General features: G+C 57.5%; 2 protein-coding genes across 2 annotated transcripts; both read left to right on the top strand.

Annotated features, from left to right (window-relative positions):
- Positions 1–18: 18 nt before the first annotated feature.
- SNUPN (snurportin 1) lies at positions 19–8974 on the top strand. Its single transcript, XM_038147243.1, has 8 exons — positions 19–315; positions 463–619; positions 1444–1548; positions 1647–1743; positions 2603–2700; positions 2995–3072; positions 4146–4226; positions 7926–8974. Exons 1-8 carry the CDS (start codon positions 164–166, stop codon positions 8253–8255), a joined length of 1098 nt encoding a protein of 365 aa, XP_038003171.1. The 5' UTR covers positions 19–163; the 3' UTR covers positions 8256–8974.
- Positions 8975–10193: 1219 nt separating this feature from the next.
- Positions 10194–21575, top strand: PTPN9 (protein tyrosine phosphatase non-receptor type 9). The gene is made up of 13 exons (XM_038146939.1): positions 10194–11352; positions 14939–15082; positions 15534–15623; positions 15722–15846; positions 16439–16544; positions 17164–17274; positions 17500–17828; positions 18199–18292; positions 18393–18462; positions 18975–19053; positions 19312–19462; positions 19554–19761; positions 20027–21575. Exons 1-13 carry the CDS (start codon positions 11320–11322, stop codon positions 20251–20253), a joined length of 1767 nt encoding a protein of 588 aa, XP_038002867.1. The 5' UTR covers positions 10194–11319; the 3' UTR covers positions 20254–21575.
- The last annotated feature ends 2790 nt before the right edge of the window (positions 21576–24365 follow it).

Below are 24365 nucleotides of genomic sequence, written 5' to 3'. Positions count from 1 at the left end.
CTCGCCCGTGCCCGGTCCCGGCCCGCAGCGCGCCCGTCCCGGTGCCCGGGCGCGGGGGAAACTGAGGCACGGGACGAGCGGGCTGAGGGGGGCGCGGGGCCTCCGCGCCACGCGGGGGCGCTGCGGGCGGCGCGGGCGGAAGCGCGGCGGGCGCGGGGTTGCCATGGAGGAGCTGAGCGCGGCGCTGGCGGCGGGCGTGGGGCTGGCGGGGCCCTGCAGCCCGGCCGCGCCGCACCCCCGGCTGGCCGCCTACAAGCCCCGCGGCGGCCCCGGGCAGGCCGAGCGCCGGCAGCGCCTCCTCCGCATCCAGAGAGAGTGAGCGCGGCAGCGGGCGGGATGGGAGCCGCCGCGATGGGAGCGCGGGGCGCGGCGGGCCGGCCAGGAGCTGCCTGAGGGGAGCGGCCCGGGCCGCGGGTGCCGTGGGTGAGCTGACACCCCGCCGGGTTGTTCCCTCGACCCCAGGAGGCGGCTGGACTACGTGAACCATGCCAGGAGGCTGGCGGAGGATGACTGGGCAGGGGTGGAGAGCGAGGACGAGGACAGAGAAGGGGAAGATGCGGAGGAAGAGGCGATGGACGTGGATGCTGGCAAAAAGCTGCCCAAGCGCTACGCCAATCAGGTGAGCAGCCACCTGTGTCCCCCTGGCGAGCTGCGGCTGTGGGGCAGGGGTGCGGGGTGGTTTGAGGCCACGGTGATGGCCATCTGGGGGCTCAGAGTCCTGCCCGCCGTGGTGCTCGCAGAGAAACTGTGCTTAGTTCACCCCCGGAACACGCTGAGTTCAAATGGAAAACACGTGGAGATGGGATCTGCTTTAGAATCACTTAGGTTAAAAAGACCTCGAAGGTCAGTGATTCCAATCATTCTGCATCACCGTGTTCCCCACTTCGGGAGATTTCAGCTCAGCCAGCAGCATGAGTACCCTGTTAGGCAGTATTCAGCTAAAGATTTCTGCTTCCCTGTGTTTGCAAAGGAAATAAGGGACAAATTCAGCTGGGTTTTATCAGCCTGGGTGCTGGATCAGTCCTAGATAACACTCAGCCACTTAGGCAACCTCTGGAGGGGTCAGCCTGTCCAGGCTCTTTACTCCTGACGTTTTGGAATCTCTAAGCCCTGCCGTGTTTTTAAAAATAAAGTGCTGGAGCGGGGACCAAGGTGTGGGGTGCCCAGTCAAGGGCTGTGAGCCCTGTGCTGTGGTCTGAAGCTCAGTCAGCAGCTGGGAAGCAAGAGAAAGGCTTGCGGAAGAATGGGTTAGGCAGGACATGGACTTGCATTAGAGGGGAGGGAAGGAGCCCTGTGGAGGGTGACAAGCAGTGCCAGCTGCCCTTAAAACACCCCAGTGTCCAAGCAGAGTCAAAACCTCCTTGCTTTACCCTCGAGCTGTTGGTTGTCCATAACTTCAGGAGAGCTGTTTCTGACTGGTTCTTCTCCCTGGGCTCTCCGTAGCTGATGCTGTCAGAGTGGCTGGTGGATGTCCCCTCAGACCTGGAGCAGGAGTGGGTTGTGGTGGTGTGTCCCGTCGGGAAAAGGGCTCTTGTCGTGGCCTCCAGGGTAAGTGGGCTTCCACCACCTGATAAAGGATGTCTACCCACTCACAGCCAACATAAAACTGGCTCGACTGGGTTTTTTCTCTCCTTTTTCCCTCACAGGGCACAACAGCAGCTTACACCAAGAGTGGCTTCTGTGTCAACAGGTTCCCATCCCTGCTGCCAGGGGGAAACCGGCACAACTCAACCAGTGACAAAGGTACAGGTGTGAGGAGGATCTGGGACAGAGAGAGGGGAACTGCCTGGGAGTCTGTGTGTGCTGACAGGCCCAGTGCTGCTCCTCCAGCTCCCCCAGGTCCCCCAAGGCGCTGTGCCCCTTTTTTGTGCTGGGGTGGTCAGCTTCAGTTTCTGTATCTCTGTAGGTAACTAAAGGGGAACAGTATCAGATGCCTTTATAAGCACATAGAATCCCTGAGTGGTTTGGGTTGGAAGAGACCTTAAAGCTCATCTTGTTCCACTGCCCTGCCAAGAACAGGGAACCCTCCTCTAAAACAGGGTGCTCCAAGCCCTGTCCAGCCTGGCCTTGGACACTTCCAGGAGTGGGGCAGCCACAGCTACTCTGGGAAACCTGTGCCTGGGACTCAGCACCTTCACAGGAAAGAATTTCTTCCTAACAGCTAATCTAAAATTGCCCTTTTCCAGTTTAAAACCATTGCCCCATGTCCTGCCACATCTTTTAACAAGCTTCCTGTTTGACTGACCCTCTTAAACCCCGACATCCTCTCTGTCCTCTGACAGAGACCTTTGTATGGTGTCATCTGCCTTGATATGTCTTGGAATTCTTTTTTTTTTGCCCCAAAAAGAGAGGCTTATGGTCTGGCAAATGCCATTTCCTGAAACACGCCCTTGCTTGTTGTGCCTCTGATGCAGTCTCGTGGGACTCCTCAAGCTCAAGGCTTTTTGGGGCTGCAGTTCGTGCTAGCAGGAGGGGACCCCTCTGCACGCCAGAGTCCCCCATCAGGGCAGGATTAATGTCAGAGAGCTGGGACCTGGTATTTGCCAGCTGGCTTGGGCAGTGCTAGGAGCAGGTCTGGACCTCCCTGTGTTTGTGTGTGCAGTGTACAGCATCCTGGACTGCATCTACAACGAGGCCCAGCAGACCTACTACATCCTGGACGTGATGTGCTGGAGAGGACACCCTGTTTATGACTGCCAGGTACTGAGCCCTGCCCTCCCTGGTGTTCCCTGAGCTGCTTTGCTCCAGCATTGAGTGAGGCTCACTCTGCAGAAGGCAGGTATTTCTCCTAAGCACCAGCATCTTTACAGCTTTAGGGCTGCTGGATAAGTGTGTACGTGTTTTTGGGGGGGAGCAGCAGGGTTTGGGGTGCTGTTTCTGCAGATGAAGTCAAGTTTGTAAATCTCCTAGGTGAGTGCAGAGGGACAAAGGTGCTGGGCAGAGGCTGCCAGGTGATGTGGGGTGAATGGTCACTAACTCTGCCTCCTTTCACAGACTGACTTCAGATTCTTCTGGCTCTCCTCAAAACTCCAAGAGGAGGAAGGGCTGGGAGAGAAAAGCAGGATTAATCCAGTAAGTCCTTTTGTACTGAGGAGGAGGCTGGCGGGGGTAAGCTCTCCTGTTCAGCAGGCTTCAGCAGTTTCTGTCACAAGTGGAAGCTTTTTTTCCTTTTTTAACTTTCCCCTCACAGATCAGGCTTCAAAGCGTAGATCTGATGAAATGGGCTGCCGTGGTCAGGATGTGAATAGAACCACTGCATATTGTAAATGAGTTTAGTGGGGTTTTCCCCCCCCATCCAAAGTGCTGAGGGAGATCACACTGCAGGGTATCAACTAACTTCCATGCTGTTTTTAGCTTTCCCTTGTAATGGAATGGAAAGCCAGTGTGGTTTCTTCAGGAGCAGTGTTGGTTGGCAGCCTGACTACAATGGGGTTTATTCTGGCAGTCTTGTGGGTTTGTAAAGCTTTAAGCCTTCCCTCTGTTTAAACTGATCATTGAAGTTGTCAGGATGAATGCTGGCTTGCCACCCAGAGTCCCTGCTGAGCCAGAATAAAAAGTCTTCCTTTGAAGGCTTACACATGGGGGTCAGACCTAGAGTCCACAGCAGCTTGGAATGTGAATTTTGGGTACAGACATGAGAGATTTGTCTGCTCAGACATGGCCAAGCAGAGCAGCTCCTGTGAGCTGAGCATCTCGGTGAAAAATGGGGCTGACTGCCGTGAGGGTGTCTGTGTTCAGAGAACATCCTGTCCTGACTCCCAGCAGGAATATCCAGAAGATAACTACCTAATGGAGGTGGGGGTCGTTTCAGCTTTCATTTCCTGGGTGGAAAGATTGGCTTGGCTGAGGCAGCAGCCTGGAGCAGACGTCTGTCTGCTTTGCATCCTGCCCGGAGGTCATCATTTTCTATTTTGGTTAGAAGAGCATCTCTGGGTCAGGTCTCCTGAAAAGTCCTTCCTGCAGTCTTAGGTGCTTGGGAAAAAAGGTATCAGGAGTATGTGGGAGCTGTTCCTCACCCTTTCCCTCTTATGCCACATCCTGCAATGGAGGAATCCTTCCTTTTTAGCTGCCTGCACACCAGTGCAGCAACTTGTTCTCCTGTAGACCAGAGAGTTGCCTATTCTAACCCTCTCTTACTCTTCCAGTACAAATTCGTGGGCCTGCAGAACTTCCCCTGCTCCTCGGACAGCCTGTGTGAGCTGCTGGCTACAGACTTCCCCTTTGAGGTGAGAACACTCAAGTGGGGGCCGGGACCCCAGCCTTAGCAACAGCTCTGCCAGTGCTGGGAGAGAGGTGCATCCCCTCTCCTTGGGAATTTGCTCTCCTGAGGCTGCAGAAAGCTTGCCAAGTTGCTGTTTCCTGTGTGTAGGATAGATGCCTTTATGCCCATGTTTGATCTGTTGCCTTGTCACACACCTCGTTCAACCACACAAACGAGCAGGAGTTCAACCACGGCACTCCCTGGGTTTGTGCTGCTCTTGCTGCAGTTGGCTGTGTCTAAAATCAGAGGATTTGGCATCAGAGGACACTCAGGCTGCCTCCACAGCAGCACGAGTGAGGTTCACATAGGAGTGATGGACAGCTGTCCTGTTTAGGGCCAAAACTGGTACTGACCGCTGCCCTGGGTGGGCCTGTGTACGTTTCCTTGGTGTTGGTGCTTCCAACAAGGCAGCTGGCTGTTTGGAGGGAAGAAGGAGAAGGGTGGTGGTAAGATCCCAATGGTTTCTGGGTGGTTTGGGTGTTTATGATGAGTGCCTGAGATGTACTGGAGCTGGGGGCACTTGGCTGTGACAGAAATGACTGAGCAGGACACCTGCGTTTGCTTCATCAGCTTTAAAAGTAGAATCATACGATGTTGAGAGGAAAGGGGCCTGCTGGTAGCATCAAAGTCCAACTCTGGCCCTGCACAGGACACCTCCAGGAATCCCACCCTGGGCCTGAGAGTGTTGTCCAAAGGATCCCTGAGCTCTGGCAAGCTTGGGGCTCATGGCTGCTGCTCTGGGGAGCCTATTCCAGTGTCTGACCATCCCCTGGGGGAAGATATTTCCTATATCCACTCTAAACTTCCCATGCCACAGCTGTTGTGCTGTTTTGACCTTTGGGGGATGGCAGGACAGGCAAAGCCACGTGCCACCCAGCTCAGTTCCGTGTGGCTGCCAGCAGTGAGTCGCAGGCCCTTGTAGAATCAGCTCTGGCTGCTTTTGCCTGCCCTGGCTGACTTGTCACTGCAAGGGAAGGGGATGGAGGAGGCAGTGGCATTCCGACCCGGTGACAGTGACAGCATCTGTGAGCCAGAGCTCCTCCAGTGGCTGCAGCTGTTCCTGGGAGTGCCCAGTCTCAGCCCTACGTCAGGAACAGCTTGCACAGAGATTTCTTGTCCCACGAAGCCAAAAGCCACGTTGATGTGACAGTGTCTCTCATGGCCTCCCATCCTGAGTTAGCCATTGAAATAGGTGTAGGTTTAAGTTAAGGGCACCAACTTGGCTGGCTTTGCTTTCTGCTTGTGAAAGCCAGGACAGTCATCAGAGCAAGTTGGAAAGTCCCAACCCCTCGCTGGTCTTGCCAGACCTTGCTCTGAACATGGATTGAAGAGGCTTCCCAGCTTTCTTACAGCTGGCTTGCTCAATAATGAATGCTCCAAGTGCCTCTGTAGGAACAGTCTTTCCTGGCTTTCCCGAGTAAAGTCTTCATTCCCTCCTGCGGCATCTGCTCCCGTGAGGGAAGGCTGAGGAGCCTTTGCCCGCTGCCGTCAGAGCAGCAAACTTCTGGGCTACAAAGGAGGCCATTGCGAAACTCCGGAGCAGGAGATGGAGCTGAACGGGCTCCAGCTGTGTAATCCAGCTGTGACTTGCCCCCCCCAGGCCCTCTGCTGTATCTGGGTGTGACCCCAAGATGCAAAACGTGGTGCACGTTGGCTCAAAGCAGCCCCAACAGCCCAGGAAGCGTGGTGCTTTTTCCAGGAAGAAGGGAGCTGCGGGTCTCTGTGGTGTGCCACAAGAGGGAGCCCAAAAATCCCCAAAAACACCTTCTACCACCGGCACAGAACAGAATAAACTTTGCAGGAGGCAAAATACATCCCAACTATGGGTGGAGGGTAGCAGAGGTGGTCTTAAGTCTGGAGCCAGCATCTTTTGATGCTGACCGGGATCCTGTGTGTGTGGTGGCCACAGAGGAGGTCGGTGCTTTCAGATCTGCGTCTTCTTCAGAGTTAATCTGTAACCTCAGAGCTAGGGCCTGATCCACTGTATCCAGTGGACTCTTATTCCCTGGAAGTCAGTAGACTTTGGATCACTTGACTGGCTCTGAATTTCAAGTGGTTTTTGAAGTGGATCTTAAGAGCTACTGTCCCTCTCACAGATCTGAGTAAAACCATGCTTTCCATGAAGGCAGGGGAGCCAAAGCCTCTGAGAAACCCTGATGTTTAGCAATGGGAGGACTGTTAAGCACCTAAAATCTGGAAAGCATGGTTGTGGAATGTTAAATCCTGCCAGGCCAGTCTCTCCTGAGGTTTGGGCTTTCAGGGACAGTGTTAATCCTCGTTCTGATGTGGCCACTGTCACTGTGGTGACTCGGGGTATGGACCCGGCCAACAAATTGAATAAACGGGAAGGAATATAGGAGTCACTGAAATCAGGGAGTGGGGAACCAGCCCTAACTCACCAGGCTGAACTCCTTTGAATTCTCCAGCTTGGGGAAGGTATTTAGAGTGCTCTGGAAGGCCTTCCAGGCTCTGATCTTTCCCGAAACATTCCTGTGGGTGCCGGAGAATCCCCGTTGCTCATCGAGTGCCACGCACCCACAGGAATGGGCTGGACGTACTGGAGTGCTGCAGAATCTGATTCTTGCCAGGAGGCAGGGGGGGAAAAGCTTTTCACTTTATATGTCCAGAGGGGTTGCACAAGCTCATCATGATGTTTACTGTTCTGGTTTTATGTTTTCCTAGCACAGAAATCCCCCTTTTTCTGGGATTATTTTGCAAGATGTTCACAGTGACTGAAAATTATGGACAGAATAGTGCCAGAAGCTTTACCCTCTCTGCCAGAGGTTAGCATCTGTGGAGCAGAAGTGGACATTGTGCTCAGCCAGTGTTTCTGTTCTGGAGGCTGTAGGATCAGGGAAGGGCCTGGGAGCAGTTCATCCAGAGGTGGGCTCTTGTTCTCCTCTTTTCTGCCCACTCAGCCACTCTTCCTCGTAGCCAAATGGCCTTTTAAGAGCTTGTAAAGCTGAGCTAAGAGAAGCACCACCTCCAGCATTAGTCAGCCTGACAGCAGGATCCAACCTTGCAGAGCACACCCCTGGGAAGCGTGGGAAGAGGGGCGATGAGAATCCCTGAGCACGGTGGGGAAGTGGGGAAAACGTCAGCCAGCTGCAGCACTGCAGAGTGTGGAAATAGTAGCACAAGAGTTAGGGCCTAAACCTTTAAAGTCCTGAGTGCCCTTAACTGTCACTGATTGCTAGGAGAAGTTCTCTCCTGGGAAACATTAAGAATTTTTTTGGCATAAGCCAGCTGAAGGAGCTGTTAGGAATCGGGGCTCCTTGGCGTCACACACTCGGGCTAATTACTTTCCAAATGTATTATTTAAAATAGCCCTAATCCAGTAAAGTGGGCTGCCTTATTCAGAGACTCTCTGGCTTTTCTGCAGAATGGGATGAAAGCATCCAGAGGACGTTGCTCTGTGCCGACACCGAGCTGGACTCATTTGCCTTTGACAATTTAAAGCCATCTGGGAGTCGCTGGTCTTTCAGGGCAGCGCTCTGCAGGTTTCTCCTTTCCCTTCCGCTATTTATTGCACTGCTTGAGGAAAAATGATCCAGCTGGTGGTTTTGGCCTGCAAACAGAGAGCAGAACCGTTGTCTGGTGCCCGGTCATTCACCTGCAGGAGCCTCAGCTCTGCCCTTTCATTCATTCTCTCTCCTGCCCGCAGGTGGACGGGCTGCTCTTCTACCACAAGCAAACCCACTACACGCCCGGCAGCACCCCGCTGGTGGGCTGGCTCCGGCCCTACATGGTCCCCGAGATCCTGGGGCTCGCCGTGCCCGCCACCGAGCTCACGGCCAAGCCGGACTACGCCGGGCGGCAGCTCCAGCAGATCATCGAGAGCAAGAGGAGTAAAAAGCTGGCGGCGGAAAAGGGCCACCCCGGCGGCGAGGCGGCCGCGAGGAACGGACACTACGAGCTGGAACACTTGTCCACCCCTCAGCCAGAAAAGTCTCCGGAGGGCCGGGATGGAGCAGTGAGCCAGATGGAGAGTTGAGCTGCTGGGACAGCCCAGCTGGGCAGAGAGCAGGGAAAAGGCTCCCTGCTCTTCACTGTGCCTCGTGCTCCTGAGAGGGAGCAGAGTAATTATGATAGGATGGCTTTGTTTAAAGGGCATGACAGTGGAATATCTTGCCCCAGGTGCTGCTGGATTTTTTTGTGTTGTTACTGCATACTCTTTGCCAGGACTTCTGTGAGGCCTTTACAGGATTGTCTGGTTCTTCACTAAAGCAGTCATGTGTTGGGAAATGATCTGTCCCCATAGTGCAGGGATGCAGTTCAGTTCCTGACCCTGCTTCTGTTAGAGTCTTGGCAAAACTCCAGCATAGGAACAGTGCTTGGACCTCTGAGGTGCAGCTGCTGCATGTGACCCTTGCAGCAGCCCCACCTTCCCAGCCTTGGAAATCAGGGCTTCTCAGCCTTTGATCCAGCTGTTTTCTGAGGCCTTTCCAATGAAAGTTGTTACTAACAAAAAGTTTGCAGTGAGCTGCTGTAAATCCAAAGGCTGGACTGTCCACACCCACACATTCTTGGGAAAATCTAAATTTCCCTGCCTTGCAGCAGGACCTGCCTTGGAGCAGGGCTTTGTGCAGCGCGAGCGCGGCAGAAGCCTCTCTCTCCTCGAGGCTTCTCTCAGTGGGGGGAGGAAGGAATGGGTTCTCTCTGAAAAACGCTACCATTGATCGTGCCAAATAAAAGGTTTCTCAGAAAGACAAATTCTTGAGCGTCTTCCTGCTACCTAAGGGTGGATGCGTGCTGTGCCTCCCAAATAGGGATTGAAAAATTGGTTCCAGTGCTGACTGGAGCAGAGGAAACGCTTGTGTGGGTTTAATTCTCTGCACATCGAGGTACTTCAGTCTCTTGTCCTGTCTTTCTCATCCCAGCCCAACCCCACCTTCCAAGCAGCGGCTGCTCCCCCTCCCTGGTTTTGGGGGATGAAATGATTGTTCTCACTGTCCCCAGGCTGGTTTCCAGAGAGGGATGAAAAGGAGGCAGATGAAATACCAAGCTCAAGGCAGCGTTGGGGGCTCTCCTCCCAGCTCTCTATGGAAATTCCCCTGGAGGAGATACTGAGAGTGGGGATGGCCACCTGCAGATAGCGGGTGCGCTTGTATCCTGCCCTTGCACCCCCTGTTTTTCCCAGAAAGAGCCTGGTTTCTGTGCCAAGCGTGTGGGCTGTGTGCGACCATCTGGCTGTGCAGCGCTATTGATGATAGCAGCGGGCAGCAGGAACTGGCCTGGCTGTGGGAGGGGGCTGCCCTCCGCTCCTCTTCCCCGCCAGGGAAGCGGCACCACGGCCCCGCAGTGTTCGGAGCTGTCACTTTCAAACAGCTGCTTAAGTTATTGGTTTCGGTATTATTTTTTTAACATGTGAAGCAGCTGACCCAGGGAAAGAGGATGAGTCCCTGGACTGCCTTAACCTCCCCGTCCCTCAAAGGTTCCCACCTTCAGCCTCCCTGGTTGGCAGACGTCTGCAGGGAGAGCGCTGAGCAGGATACCACATTCAGCCTCCTGTCAGCACAGTTTTCCTTCCATCAGGCAATTAAACCCGGAGGTGGGCATCTGGATGGAAGATTTGTGCATCCCTTAGGGCAGAGAAAGCTGCAGCTCAGGTTACTGCCCTCCAGCAGCCTTCCAAGGTCCTCCAGGAGGGAAGGAGAGGAAATACAGCCGAAGAGGGGCTGTGTGCGCTGATGGAGGAGAGCAAGAGGGAAGCGACTGCAGCTTCCCGCCGGCTCCAGATGATGCCTCATAGTTTCCCTTTTAAAAGCATGAGCTGAGCTGGAGAAATAAATATTTGCGTTACAATTCCTGTTGGGAACGAAAGGCTGTTTTTGGAGGGAGGGTGTCAAACGGAAGTCACAGGAGCCAGCACAGTGTGGTGCCGTGACTGTTCTGTTTGCTGGGTGCGATCCCACACTCCCGGCTGAAACAGGCAGCAGCTCCACTGGAGGGGTCACCCCACCGGGGGCTGAAATTCGGCCTGGGGCAGGAGAGCTGAGCGGGCAGCTCGACCAGGAGACGTGGCCTGGGGCGCTGGGGGACAGAGCCAGCCTGGAGCCCTCATCCAGCCGGGGCTCTCAACCCCTTCCCTCTGCCCTACTTCCATTTTCTCCCAGTTAGGTGGACAGGCTCCGGCTGCAGGCACGCTGCCAGCACAGTGCTCCTCGGCTGAACAAAATGTCCCCTTGTCCCAGGGCCTGGCTTTTTTGAGCGACCGCTGCTGTGCTTCCCGGGATCCCCGCTCCTTCCCGGAGGAGCCTCGGGACTCTCCATCCAGGCAGGCGCCGACACCTGCGCTCGGCTGGGAAATGCAATTTAGGGACCGTAGAGAAGGGAGTGGAAAGAGACGCCTGGAAACCCCGGACTCCTGCTCGTGGGGGGAAGGCTGCGCGGCTGGAATGCCGGCAAGGGAGAAAGCTGTGCCGGGAATTTTATCCAGTAACAGCAAGGGAGGATGCGGCTGCCGGGAATTTTATCCAGCACCAGCAAAGGGAGGAGGATGCTGCCACCATTTTAGCGGCGGCGCTCCCGCCTGCCGCGGCCGGAACCGGGGCTGGGGGAGCCGCCGCGGAGCCGGGGGGGCACCGGGCCCCTCCGGCCCCATCCCGGCTGCTGTCCCCCGCTCGCCCCCCCGCCGGGGAGGGCTTCCTGTCCCCCGCCCGCCCTGCGGGTTCGACCGAGCCGCGGGGAGGGGACGGGGAGGAGGGACCGGGGGCTGCGGGCGCTTCCTGCCGCCGCCCCCGCCGGGGCAGAGCGGAGCGGGGCGGGAGCTCGGCTCGGCCCGGCCCAGCCGAGCGGCGCTCCCGGGCCGAGCCAAACTTCCCGGGGGGCTCGCACCAACACACGCACACGCACGCATAGATATTTAATTTTTCCTTTTTTTTTTCTATTTAATTTTAATTTTCTCGGCACTTTCGGCGGGGCCCCCGGGGCGGAGCCGCCCTCGCCGCCGGGAGGGGCCGGTGCCCGCAGCGCCGGGGATGGGCTCCGCCGGGGCGTCCTCCGCCTAGACCAGCCCGGCTCGGCTCGGCCCGGCCCGGCCCGGCCCGGCGCGCAGAATGGCCGCGGAGCTCAGCGCCGAGGAGGAGCAGGTACGTCCCGCCGGGCTCCTCTTCCCCGGGTCGGGCTGGGCAGGACCCCGTGGGTTCCATCCGCGCACCGCTCCTCTCCCATCGTTATTTGGCTAGCCCGGGTTGCCAGGCTGGTTTTTTTCCCTGCCAGGCGATTCTCCCGATGGGAAGCCCCCCACCCCCACGCAGCCCCCCACCCATGCAGCCGCCAAACCCGCAGCCTCCCAACCCACGCAGCACCCACCCTACGAGCCCGAGCCGCGCAACCCCCCAACCTTCCCGTTCCCCGGGAGCCCTCGCAAGGCCCCTGCCGCGGGTGCCGGGGCGTGGGTCCCACGTCCCCAGAGCAGCGTGGCCCCGCTCGCAGGCCTCCCCGCGGTGGGGATGGTGCGTGGGGATGGATGCGTGTGCACGCGCTTCCCACGCCCCAGGCCTCCCGTGACGTCCCGGCTTCCTCCGCCGGCCTTGCGTCACCGCGGGAGGATGTTGCTGGGCTCGGGGAACGGGGCCCTGGAGCCGGCCGGGGCGCCCCGGGTGGCCGGAGCAATCCCTGCCTGTCCTCTCCTTTGTCCTCTATCCCAGGCTTGCCCACCCGCGGCCGCTGGGCTTCCCTGTGCATGGGGATGTGGAGCCTGGGAGCGGGACTGGGTGAGCTGCCGGGATCCCTCTGCCCCCTCGGGCTGTCACATTGGCCACGTTGGTGGCGCCGGGCACTGCAGAGCCGAGGCAAAAACGTCCCGTTTTCCTTCCAAAATGGTCGATTTTCCAGTTGGCTGGTTGGTTGGTTTTCTCCTTTAAAAATCCTTCGTTCCCACAGGGAGGTTTAGGAGGGCTGGGACGGAGATGCCGAGTTCTCAAAACCTCCACGGAAGAGCCCCTCCTGCAGCCTGCGCTGGTGCTCAGCAAATGCAGAGCTACCAGGCTCTTTCCTCCTGGGAGCAGCACCGCTCTCTCCAGGCTGATAAAATCCCAAGGAATGGGGAGTGTCCTTGGAGTGTCCAAGGAGGGAGTGCCCTCTGTCCCCACAGGTGCCTGGGATTTGCGTTTCTCCTGTGTCATGGAGGGGGCAAAGCTTCCAGAAATAGAGGTTTTGGAGATCCTGCGGTGGCAGGGAAGGCTGGTTTGCAGTAGGAGGAGCATCCCAGCAGAGGGATCTGAGATGTTTGGTTTGTTTGGGAATATTGGATGGAGAAGGTGAAAAGATGTTTTGGGTCATCAGCTTGGTGTGGGGAAGGCTACCTTTTGTGCTGCCCTCAATGGCCTGGAAGCCAAAATAATGGAAGTTTCCTTCTTTTTGAGGGTAAGTGGTGGTTTGGGCTGGAACATGCCCTTCCTGCCATCCCTTCATCCTTCTTGGGACCATCAAGATTTCCTCCACTCTCCCCTGTTACCAACAGCAAGCCAGGGGGAAATTCACCCTTCTCCTCTTAGGCCAGCCTTGGGACATATCCTGGCTCTCTGCAGCTCCCTCCTAGCCTATCCCCAAGGAGCCAAACCAATTTTCCTTGAAGGTTTTCAGCCCAGCTGCAATTTTCACAGATTTATCCCCCACTTCCCCACGCTGAAGAAGGAGGGTAGGTTTGCTGCCTGGGGGAGGAGGGCTGGAAGAACCCCTGGATTCCGGCAGCAGTGGCTTTGTCACCACCCTGCTCCAGCGCAGCGGGGACGTGGATGACGCCAGCCCTCCAAAGACCAGCATTGTTCCAAACGCCCGGCCACGGACAATTTCGCTCCCAGTGCTGCAGAAACAGGACTTCTTGCTGCAGCTCCGGGTCACAGGCTTTGTTTTTGGCACGTGGAGCGATCCCTGCTCCGCTGGGATTGACATGTGTATAAATCCATTTGGGATTGGGGCTAGGAATGATGATGAGACCCAGTGGAGCGCACGAAGGGGGCAGAGCTATGGCTGGCATTGATGCTCAGCTCTGTAATGCCTGGCTCCCTGCTGTTGAATAGCAGCACTGGTAAGTTTGGAATTTGGTTTTGTTCCCAGGGAAAGCTGGAATTCATGGCTGAACTGCCCTGCAAAGATAGTGCTTGTTCTTGTGCATCTGCCCCTTGCAAAAAGCCCATCATCCTCGTGACAGCTGCTGGAAAGGGGATTGTGTGAGGTGTGACGGGTTAGATGTTGAGGAAGCAGACCTGAACCGCAGGCTGCATCCTCTCCTCACTGCCGTCATCCCCTTTGGGCTCCTCTTCCCATCATCTGGGGACTCCCTTCCCGTCATCTTGGGGTATCATTGCCAGCTCAGGCTGAGGTGTCGGCTCTGGTCTTTTTCCAAGGGAAGTGGGAGTTGTACCTGGCGCTCACCCCATACCTTGACCATCCTGCCCGTGCTGGGGAAGGATCTTCTTCACTGTTGTTTTGGGTTTGCATCTGCAGCCCCGGATTTGGAGCAGCTGGGTGCCTCGGGGTGATAAAAGTGCCCTTGCACTTATGCCCTGGCAAAGTGGAGGTGTGCCCAGGAAATACTGGATAGGATATGTTTACAGATAGAATATATTCCTGTATGTGTGGATGTGTGCTGTGTTAAGGCTGAAGATGGTTCCTGTATTGCCCCATTTATTTTCCTGTGGTGCTTGCCTGGCTGCTTTGTGCGACTCTGGGACCAAGTTAGGGAGCTCCTGGCTGCAGGGTGCTGGGAGACAGACCCCGGGGTGAGCCGGGCTCCTTTGGCCCATCCCACGAGAGGGGCTCGCTGTCCCTGCCGAGCCTCGCGCCGCCGATAAACCCCGGCCCTTCGCTTCCTCCTGTCGGAAGTCATTAACACCGACAAGCTTTTCTGGCTCAATAGCTCCCAGTAACTCTGAATAGTTCCCAGTAACTCCGTGCCTGACATCCTACACCGCCGCCTGCCTGCCTGCCTCCCGGAGCCAGCCTTCAGCACTCCCCTCCCTCCTCCGCCTCCTTGCTCACCATCCTCCGCTCTGGGGAGCTTGGAAGCTGTTTTATTTAGTGTATGCCTGGGTGGGAGCAAGGCATTTTGGTGTCTCCCTCCATGCTGCCTGCATCCTTTGAGCAGGATGCGGAGGAAGACTGGGCTGCGCTGCCCTGTCTCCCCTGGGGCTCCTGCGTGGGACAGGAGATCAATCCACAGCAGAAGGCAAAGCTGCATCCTGGGACCCTCCTGGTGTTGCATGTATGTGTGAAACTGGTGTTACTGGGCGAGCTGGTCCATGTCCTGTTGCAGGTTGAAGTGTCAGCCCTGTTCACTGCCTGTGTTCCCGCAGCCGAGTTCACTGCCCCGTGGTGGAGCTGCAGCCCCAGGAGGCCGCTGCCAGTTGATGGGGCTGTGCTGGGGATGCTGTGTCTGAATGGGAGTTTGCTGCCTGTAAAATCCTCCTTTTGCTCCCCCTCTCCTTTCCATAAGTGTCCCCCAGCCTCCAGGCCATTTTTCCCTCCCTTTCCCATGTGGCATTTCTGCGGTCTCCATCGCCACTGCCCTTACCCCTTTTGTGGTGGAGCTCCCTGCTTCACCCTGAGAACCCGCTGGGTCTGTTGAGGATTGCACCTCCAACAATGACCAGGGATGCTCCTTGGCCACCCCTCTTCCTCCTCCTCTTCCTCTCACCCTGTCTCATCGCATGCCCCTGATCTCTCCCACAGGCAACCAAGCAGTTCCTGGAGGAGATCAACAAGTGGACAGGCCAGTACAATGTGTCCCCGCTCTCCTGGAACGTGGCTGTCAAGTTCCTCATGGCCCGCAAGTTTGATGTCCTGCGGGCCATCGAGCTCTTCCACTCCTACCGGGTAAGCCAGAGGGGCCGGAACCCCCCATCTGAGGGCTTCCTGCTCGGCAGGAGGTCCCTGCTCCCTAGGACCACCCTCCCCCTGCTCCTTTTTCTTTTCTCTCTCCCTTACAAGTTTTATCCAGCTGGAAAATCCTTTTTCAGCCAAGGCGGGTTGCCATGGAGATCTCGCCGATCCCAATCCCTTCCCCTCCTCTGGGAGCAGCTCATGGGGTGCCCTCCTGGCTGGTGTGTGCTGCCCTCAGAGCTTTTCCCTATGTATTTAGGATATAGATCCATTCATGCCTTTTCCAACCTGGTGTTGCAAAGCTGCTCCTTCTGTTACTGGGAGCAGTGCTGGAAGATGATCCCACGGAGCAGAGGTTCCCTGGGACAGCTGGGTGCCCCGTGGGGCAGAGGTGGGCCATGCCTGTGCCCCCCGTGCCCCGTGTCACTGCCCTCCGTGCCCGCAGGAGACGCGGCTGAAGGAGGGGATTGTGAAGCTGAAGCCGCACGAGGAGCCGCTGCGCTCGGAGCTGCTCAGTGGGAAGTTCACCATTCTGGTAGGTGGGGTGTCCCCCAGGGAGTTACCCCAGCTGGGTGGCTTATCCCAGCTCTGTTCCACGGGGTGCTCGGGAGCCTGACCCCGTTTCCTCGGCAGAGCGTGCGGGACCCCTCGGGAGCCTCCATCGCCCTGTTCACAGCCAAGCTGCACCACCCCAGCAAGAGCGTGCAGCACGTGGTGCTCCAGGCACTCTTCTACCTGCTGGACCGAGCTGTGGAGAGGTGAGCCTGCCTCTGCAGGGGTACCCTGTTTCACACTGGAGGGTCCCTGGGGAGCACGTTCCCTCCCAGGGAGATCACTGCTCCCCATGGCTTGAAATTCCCTGGTTTGACTCCATCCAGTCGTCCTTATGGAGCTGTTCAGCAGGGGAGCAAAATCCCCCAAGCCCTGAACCAGGCTCTTTGCAGCCTTGCCCTGTCCACGCCCTGGGTTCAGTTTAGCAAAGACCCGGATTCCTGCAGGCTCTGGCTGGGGAGGAGGCAGCCCCACCATCAGCCAGATGTAACGTGAGCCCTGCCAAAAATATAAACCCAGGACGTTCCCCTGCCATTTATCCTGCTGGGCTCTTTCTGTTTTTGACCTTACCCATCATGGGTGATGCTGCTGAGGCAAGCTTAAGGCACAAGTCAGGCTTAAATGAGGGTTGTAGGAAGAGATGGTGGAGCAGCTGGGAAGTGCAGAAGCAAGGTTTGGGTCTGTGAGTCCTTCGGGAAGCGTGGGAAGGGATTTTTGGGGGTCAGTGTGGGGTGGAGCTGCTGATGCAGGAGCCAGGTGTTTGCGTGTTGTGGGGTTGACGTTCTTTCCTCCTCTCAGCTTTGAGACGCAAAGGAACGGGCTGGTATTCATCTACGACATGGCAGGGTCACAGTACACCAACTTCGAGCTGGACCTCAGCAAGAAGATCCTCAACCTGCTCAAGGTGGTGCCCGGGGGTTCACTGATGTCTGGGGACAGTGTGTGGGCTAGTCGCTCACCAAGAACCTAAAGTCCTGTGGTTTTGGCATCAATTTGCACCCCGGACCACGCTGACCACGGGTCGGCCGAGGAGCACCAGCTGCAGCCCCGCAGGACCTCGGGAAGGCACTGGGAGCTTGCCAGGCTGGACCCGGCTGTGGCTGCGGTGTGGCGCGGGCGGGAGGGATCAGCTGTCCCCAGGCTGGATTCCTCTCACAGCTGCTGGCAGCACTTTTGGGAAAACAGATGCAAATTATTTTTTAATCGTGCTGGCATTTGGTGCCTCCTCCCTTCTCTGGAAAAAAAAAAGCAATAAGAGTAAATACTGGCCGGGGTGTGTTCTTTGCATAATCCCGGATCCCAGTCTTCACCTCTCCCCGCGGAGCCAAACCCTCTGCTTACCTAATTCCAAGGAAGTAATTTAGTTCCTTATCAACTCATAAGAGCAAGCACAGCTGTGAGCGTGCGAGGCACACTTCAGATGTGGCATTGCCATCATGGGGTCCTTGTGCTGGTTGTCACCTCTGCTGGGAAATGTTCCCTGCCACAGCAGAGTGGATCTGACCCTCTCCTCACGCCCACAGGGTGCCTTCCCAGCTCGGCTCAAGAAGGTTTTCATTGTGGGAGCACCCATGTGGTTCCGCGTGCCCTACTCCATCATCAGCCTGCTGCTGAAGGAGAAGCTGCGGGAGCGGGTGAGTGGGGACCCTCCTGGCACGGGACTCTCCTGGCACAGGACCCTCAGCGGGCAGGGCTGAGGCTGCTTTCCCTTCGTGCAGGTGGTGGAAGCAGCTTGTGCCATTCAGCCCCATGTGCTGGAAGCTGCCGAGCACCAGACCTTTGGCATCCCTGTCCCCATCCCCGGTGAATCCTCTCCAGCCTTCTTGGAGTCAGCCCTGCCTTTCCCCTTCCTCTCACAGGTGCAGATGGTGAAGATGTCGGAGCTGAAAGATCACCTACCCCGGGAATGCCTCCCTGAGTACCTCGGAGGGTCCCTCAAACTGGACCCTCTGAGCTGGAATTGCCGGTTCCTGCCCCAGCAGAACGGGCACCCCGACCCCCTGGACGAGCTCATCCTGGTGCCGCTGGCGGCCCCCAAAGATAACGGCTCCGTCCACGTCCCCGGGCCCAAGTCTGTCACCCTCCAGGAGCTGCTGGATCATGTCAGCCACAAGCAGAAACGTGGCATCTATGAGGAGTACGAAGACATTCGGCGCAGGAGCCCGGCCGGCACCTTCGTCTGCTCTTTGTGAGTTGGTGGGAGGGAGCCAGGTGCCCCTCTCACCCCAAAAAGCTGCGTGTCCCCCCACCCCACGCTTCTGCTGCTGGATGGGGGTCCATCGGCCTCTTCATGGTGTGGTGCTTTGGGTTAGCAACAGAGAGCCCCGGCCTAGGGATGGTGTGAGCCCCCTTAGTGGGTCCTGCAGCCTCTGGGAATAAGGGGGAGCCGCACAGGACAGCAGGGACCAGGACCTGGCCGGGACTCTGCTTCCCGAGGCTTTGGCCAGGTGATGGCAGCAGAGCCCAGGCTACGGGCCCCAGAGGCTTGCACAGAGGGAGGGATGCTGCCTTTGCCTGGCCTGGAATACATCCCTGCTTCCCTCTCCCCCGCCTCCCAGGGCACCCTACAACCAGGATAAGAACCGGTACGGGGACGTGCCCTGCCTGGACCAAACCCGTGTCAAGCTGGCAAAGCCGTACAGCCGCCCAGAGGTGAGCCAGCCCAGGAGGGAAACCCACAGTCCTGTGGAGGCTGGCACAGCTGTCCCAGGGCTCTGGAGGCCTTATCTCACCCGTGCTTTTCTCCCTGCAGCTGACTGACTACATCAACGCGAGCTTCATGGATGGCTACAAGCAGAGGAATGCTTACATTGGCACTCAGGGTATGGCTGAGGCAACAAGGGGTTGTTCTGCTCCTGATGCACCCATGGGTTCCACCTCTCTGCCCAGTGTCAGCCCCTGGTCATGGGGCACATCCCAGGAGCTGCCCAGCAGGTCCCCCTTCTCCCAGGGTGTATTTACTCCTCCCTGGGTGGATTTACTCCCCTCTCAGTTTCCAGCTAGTGGACTGAAGTTTTTCCTGGAAGAGAGCAAGGGGATCCATCTTCATCCGTGACAGCAGCCCTCTCCCTGCCCCTGTCCCACCTCTGGATTTGCCCCATCTGCCCAAGGCTGAGCAGAGAGGCGGGATCAGTGCTGAGCCACAGGGACACGGTGCTGGGGGTAGCAGTCAGTGGCAGCTCCAGGCTGTGTTCGTGGAGCCACACCTGGGTCAGCCCCTACAGGAAAGGGCTGTGGTTCCCTGGGGAGGTGATGGGGGGCTGGTGGATGCAGCTGGCCAAGGGGTTGCCCAGATCCACGAGGTTTTGGGCTGATGTGTGGGCTGTCCCTGCAGGGCCTCTGGAAAACACCTACGGTGACTTCTGGCGCATGGTGTGGGAGCAGAACGTCCTGGTGATCGTGATGACAACCCGGTGAGCGCTCATGGAGGGACACAGCCCTCTTTTTCTGTGTCAGATGAGCATTTTTGGTGTGGGACAAGCAGTGCTGGGCTCGGTGCAGTGATCCTGCAGCAGTGATGCCAGCCAGAGCCCCACAGAGGTGGGACACTGGGTCAAGGACAGGCTCTTTGGTCCCTGTGAGATTCCCAAAGGACCAAGGCTGGGTGGCATGGGAGATGTCTCAGGCAGGACAAGGAGGACATTACCAGCTTGTCATTGTCATGCTCCCAGGCTGGAGGAGGGAGGCAGGAGGAAGTGCGGCCAGTACTGGCCCCTGGAAAAGGATTTCCAGGTGTGCTTTGGAGCCCTGACCATCACCAACCTGGGCGTAGAGAACCTCAACCATTACAAGAAAACCATCCTGGAGATCCACAGCTCAGAGGTGCGTGGGCACAGCTGCCTGGTGGCGGAATGGCATGGGGGCACCAGGGATCAGGGGAGGAAAGAGGGTCTAAACCCCCTGCTTTCCCCAGACCAGGGAGCGGCGGCTGGTGTCCCACTTCCAGTACCTGAGCTGGCCAGATTATGGCGTCCCCTCTTCCGCCGCCACTCTCATTGACTTTTTGGGGGCCGTGAAGCAGCAGCAGAGAGTGGCTGTCAGCGCCCTGGGACCTCGCTTCAAGGGTCACCCCGGGGGACCCCCAGTCGTGGTGCACTGCAGTGCTGGCATTGGCAGGACAGGTAATGGGTGTGGGGGAGGTTTGGGGATGGTGGGGTGACAGGTCCAGCTTCCCTGGGGCATTTCCTGCCTGGGGACCCACAATGTGTTTGCAAGCCGGTTGACCTGAGACGTGTCCTCAGGACTTGCCACAGCCATCAAACCTGGGAGAAGTCCCCAGATGCCCGTAGGAGATCAGTGTGGGGCTGAGCACCACCACTCCAGTTCTCACAAGGGGCGGTGATGGTGCCACTTGGTGTCTGATGCCATGCCCGTCGCCGTCCCTAGGTACCTTCTGCGCGCTGGACATCTGCCTGTCACAGCTGCAGGACGTGGGCACCCTGAACATCTACCAGACGGTGCTGCGCATGCGGACCCAGCGCGCCTTCAGCATCCAGACCCCCGAGCAGTATTACTTCTGCTACACCGCCATCCTCGAGCACGCCCAGCGCGAGGGCCTGCTGCTCACCAACCACAGCCGGGCCGCCCAGGAGAAGAGCTCGCCGGGCCACTGAGACCCTCCCGCCTCCCTGCAGACGCTGCTGCCCATCCTCGGGGGCTGCCCGTGCCGCCTCGGCGCCCGCCGGGACTCAGCAGAGCCGTGGGGGCGGCGGTGCCGGAGCACCTCAGCTGTCAGCACTGCTATGGAACTGTGCCTTATTCGACCCAAACGGTGGCTGCCGCTTTGCGGGCACGGGAAGGGGCTCTGGCTCCTCCCCGTCGTGTTTTGGTTGGGTTTGGATGGTTGGGGAGGTGGTTTGTCTTCTCTTCGAGTCGTTGGGTTTTGTTGTTTTGTTTTCGTTTTTGTTTTTTTTGTTGTTGTTGGGACCACCTAAGATGTACCTAGAGAGGGGCTTTGCAAAGTCCTAGGAAATGTATTCCCAGTCCTGGGGCTGAGGAAGAGGCACGTGCTTCGGTCTCACCTGACGCTCCATCTGTGTGTCTGTATGTATGTGTGTATATAATATACCCCTGCTGTGACCCCCGGCTATTATATAGATACATATATACAACCGCCCCTTTAGCAGCTCCCAAGGGTCCCCGCTGTCCTGCCACCTCACTGCTGTGATCGCTGGAGCGGTGAGTTTGGTCCTGGCTCTGTCTTGTCTCCCCCTTTCCCCTTATTTCCCCTCATGGGCAGCACTGGGACCCAGTACCCACTCCGGTGCCCATCCCACTGGAGGCACAAGGATACTCGATGGTGTCCCCCCTGTTTCTTTGTCTCATCCTCCCCATGGAGAGAGATAGCAGCTGTGCTCCTGGGAGGATCTGGAGGATTGGGTTGTCCGGGGGGTGCTGAGCTCGCCGGCATCCCCTGTCCCTTGGGCGGCGCTGAGGGAGTCACTAGGTACGAGGTGACGGGGCCGTGGGGACCGACCGGCTCTCCAGGTTGCCCGGCTTTCCCAAGCTGCCACTGGGAACCCGCAGGCCCAGCCCTGCGTTGAGTCATGGGCTGGGAAAGCGCTGAGCAAGAGTAAACCCCAAACCCTGGAGAGGCAACGAGCCTCTGCCCCGGCCCCAGCCACTGCCTGGGCCTCCCCAACTTTATACTGTAATAAGCTCTTTGAATGTGTATATTCTTATTTTTTTATAATCTTGGGGGAGGGGGGCGCAGGGTTTGGGAGGTTTTGTTTTGTTTTCTTTTGGGGTTTTTTTTTGTGTTTGGTTTGTTGGGTTTTTTTTGTATTTAACATTAACTTGATCCAAGCCAGAGCCAGAAGTATTTGTAAATGTTCCTATTTTGCTCTCAGAGAAACCTTTTTGTTGTCGTTACTTTTTTGGGAGTTGTTTTGTTTTTATTTGTATTGATATATAAATATACCACCAGTGACCAGTCCTCTTTGCTGTCGTGGGGGCATTGGGCAGGACAGGAGGAGGGAATTCAGGGCTCTGCACGGGCTGTGATCTCTAAAAAGCAGCTGGCCCCATCCCTGGCTACACGTGGAATTTGAGGAGCACAGGGCTGTGTTTAGGGCTTCTTCTGGCCTGGGTGAGGCTGAGGCAGAGATAACCAGGCTGCAGGGAGCTTTCCTTGGCCGGCAGGATAGTGTCAGGAGGGAAGGCAGCACAATGAGCTGGCGTAGCCAGGGGGGACACAAGCCACCCTGCTCCAAGCTCCTGCCTCTTTTCCCAGGGCCTTGACAAGCCTCAGGACATCAGTCTCCTGTCTGGCCGTGGTATCTGCCTGCTGCTGCCTTTTGCTGCAGGATTTGGGGGTGCAGGCACCGCCTCTGTGCTTCTGGATCCCCTCTGAGCAGGCACATAGGGCACAAAAATTAGGGGGAGCTCCTGGGCTGTCAGGCAGCCCCAGTGCCTTCAGGTGCAAGCGATGCCAGTCCTGGAGGAGCAGCTGCAGCCTGAGGCTTAGGGACGAGGGAATAAAAAAGGCAGCTTGTGCAAATGAAGCCCTAGAGCCAGCGAGAGAGCTCGTGCCCCAGAGCAGGGCAGCTGGCGGGTGTGAAGAGCAGCACCTGTGTTTGTTCAGCTGGAGTTTAAAAAAGTGAGAGATGCCAGTGTCTTTCTAGGACTAGCACCGGGAGAAGCTTTCCCCTGTGCTCTGGGGGTGGACTGATGTGGCTGTGCCAAACCGAGGTCAGACACGAGCTCTGCAAGGCTGGAAAAGAACCAGAGGCAGCAGGGAATCCGTCTGGAAGGGCTGCATGTCCCAGCGCATAGGAGTGCACAAGAGGTGGGTGTTGGGAGCACCCCTGGAGCTGTGCACATCCTGCCTGCAGAGTGGTCCTGGTTCAGCTGCAGTGTCCCATCCTTCCAGGTACCATTTTCCACCCAGCTGTCTCCTGGAGCAGCATCAGCCCAGGCAGTGTGATCTGCTCCTCCGGCTCAGGCTGCCCCAGAGTTCCCCTCCAGGCACCCACTGCAGGGTGGACCCTCCAAGAGAGCTCTCATCCTCTGAAGGAAGGCTCCTGGCTCCTCACTGCCAAACTTTTTCACCCAGCTGGGCTTTCTTCTCAGCACACGTGCAGGAGGGGAGTGCTGGCAGTTTATTGTTAATCCTGTGCTGTCAGCAGCAGCTCTCTGTGGCTCAGCGGGGCTTTTGGCGAAGTGTTGGGTCCAGATCTGAAAGCTGCAGGTGATGCCAAGTGTCCCACGTGGCCCCACGAATGTGCCCGGCCCACGTCTCTCTTCCACTGGCTGTGAAATCCCAACCAAGCCCGCTCTGTGCACAGAGTAAAGGTGGTTGTGCCTTCTAGCTCAATCCCACAGGATGTGGGCACAGAGAACCACAACGTTTCCAAGACTCATGTGCTGGGTATCTGAGAGGAATAACCGGAGGAAAGGGAGGGAGGTAACCAACTCTGGCTCTGAATGGGAACAGCTCGGATATGCTGCTCCCTTCGAGGAGGGATGAAGAGCCCATCTGTGCTGGAGGCGGAGGAAAAGGTTGTAAACCTTTTCCATGGGAAAACAACCCAAACACTCACCCTCCCTTACTATTTCCAGGGCTGCGTTTCTTCTCAAAGCCAGCATTTTCAGTCCTCTTGCACAACATGATGTTTTGTTCCATCCATTCCTTCTGTGCCAGCAGGTCCCGCTCAGCAGCAAACAAGGATTTCTCTGGAAATGGTCACTTCACGCAGATGGCCAAAAATTACTGGAAAGAAAAACTATGTATTGTTTGGAGAGCGGTGGGAAAAACGGGCTGTTGAGTGCAATCAGCCTGATGCCTGGAGGATCTCCCCTTCCCTGGAGTGGCCCAGAGATGGGGATCAGCCACCACGGGCACAAGTAACAACACAGAACAAAATCCAAAGTTCCGCTGGAGTTTGGAAACGGGGATTTAAAGGCATTGCAGGGCAATCCGACGGCGGCGCTGCCATCGCTGTGCCCACCTGTCTCATCTGGCTTTCCTGGCTGTGTGCACGCCGCCTCGCTAGTGACGATTACTTTAGTGCTTGCAATTTTGCGCCCTGGGAGTTTGGAAAGAGCCTAGCTCCGGAGCGCTTCGTTTCCCAGCCCTTCTGCTTCCTTGTCTCCGGTTTCCAAGGCTCAGGCTCGATCTCCAGTGGCACCGCAGCCCGTGCAGGATCAAACCCCCGTGTCGGGAGCCCTTCCAGGGGTTAGACCGAGCGCAGCCCCCAGGTACAGAGCCTCCGCTGCTTGTCCCGGCACCACCCCGCTGCCTGCTCCTGCAACGCTCTCCCGCTCTGAGACAGGGAAGAACAGCTGCAAAGAAAAAAAAAATACAACTAGGAGATTCGGACCTTGTTTGAGTGAAGGTGCTTGAAGCACACGTTTTAACAGAAGCGTGGAACACGTGTGCTTGTGTTTCACCCTTTTCCGAGCACGCTCCAGATGCCCAGACGAGCACTAACGGGCAGCCAGGCCCGGCTGCTGCAGCCTCCGTCTGGGGAGCCCAGCAACGCCCTCCACAACTTTCCAGAGGGAGAGAAACACGACGGGCGAAGGCATCGACCCCCACCTCCATCTCGCGTTCTAGCGGAGGGCACCGCCGGCCGCCGCGGCGGGGGCACGGCTGGCCCGGCTCCCGCCGCCCTCCGCAGAGAGGCCTTTCCCTCACACCCCCCTCGCCCGCGGCCCCCCTCCCGCCGTGGGCGGCGCGGCCGTGACGATCGGCACCGCGGGGCCAATCCGCCCCGGGGGGAGT

The sequence above is a fragment of the Motacilla alba genome, chromosome 10 (genome assembly GCF_015832195.1).
Source record: "Motacilla alba alba isolate MOTALB_02 chromosome 10, Motacilla_alba_V1.0_pri, whole genome shotgun sequence".
Taxonomy (NCBI): domain Eukaryota; kingdom Metazoa; phylum Chordata; class Aves; order Passeriformes; family Motacillidae; genus Motacilla; species Motacilla alba.
The sequence above is the reverse complement of the archived record's forward strand: the minus strand, read 5'-3'. Positions and strand labels throughout refer to the sequence as shown.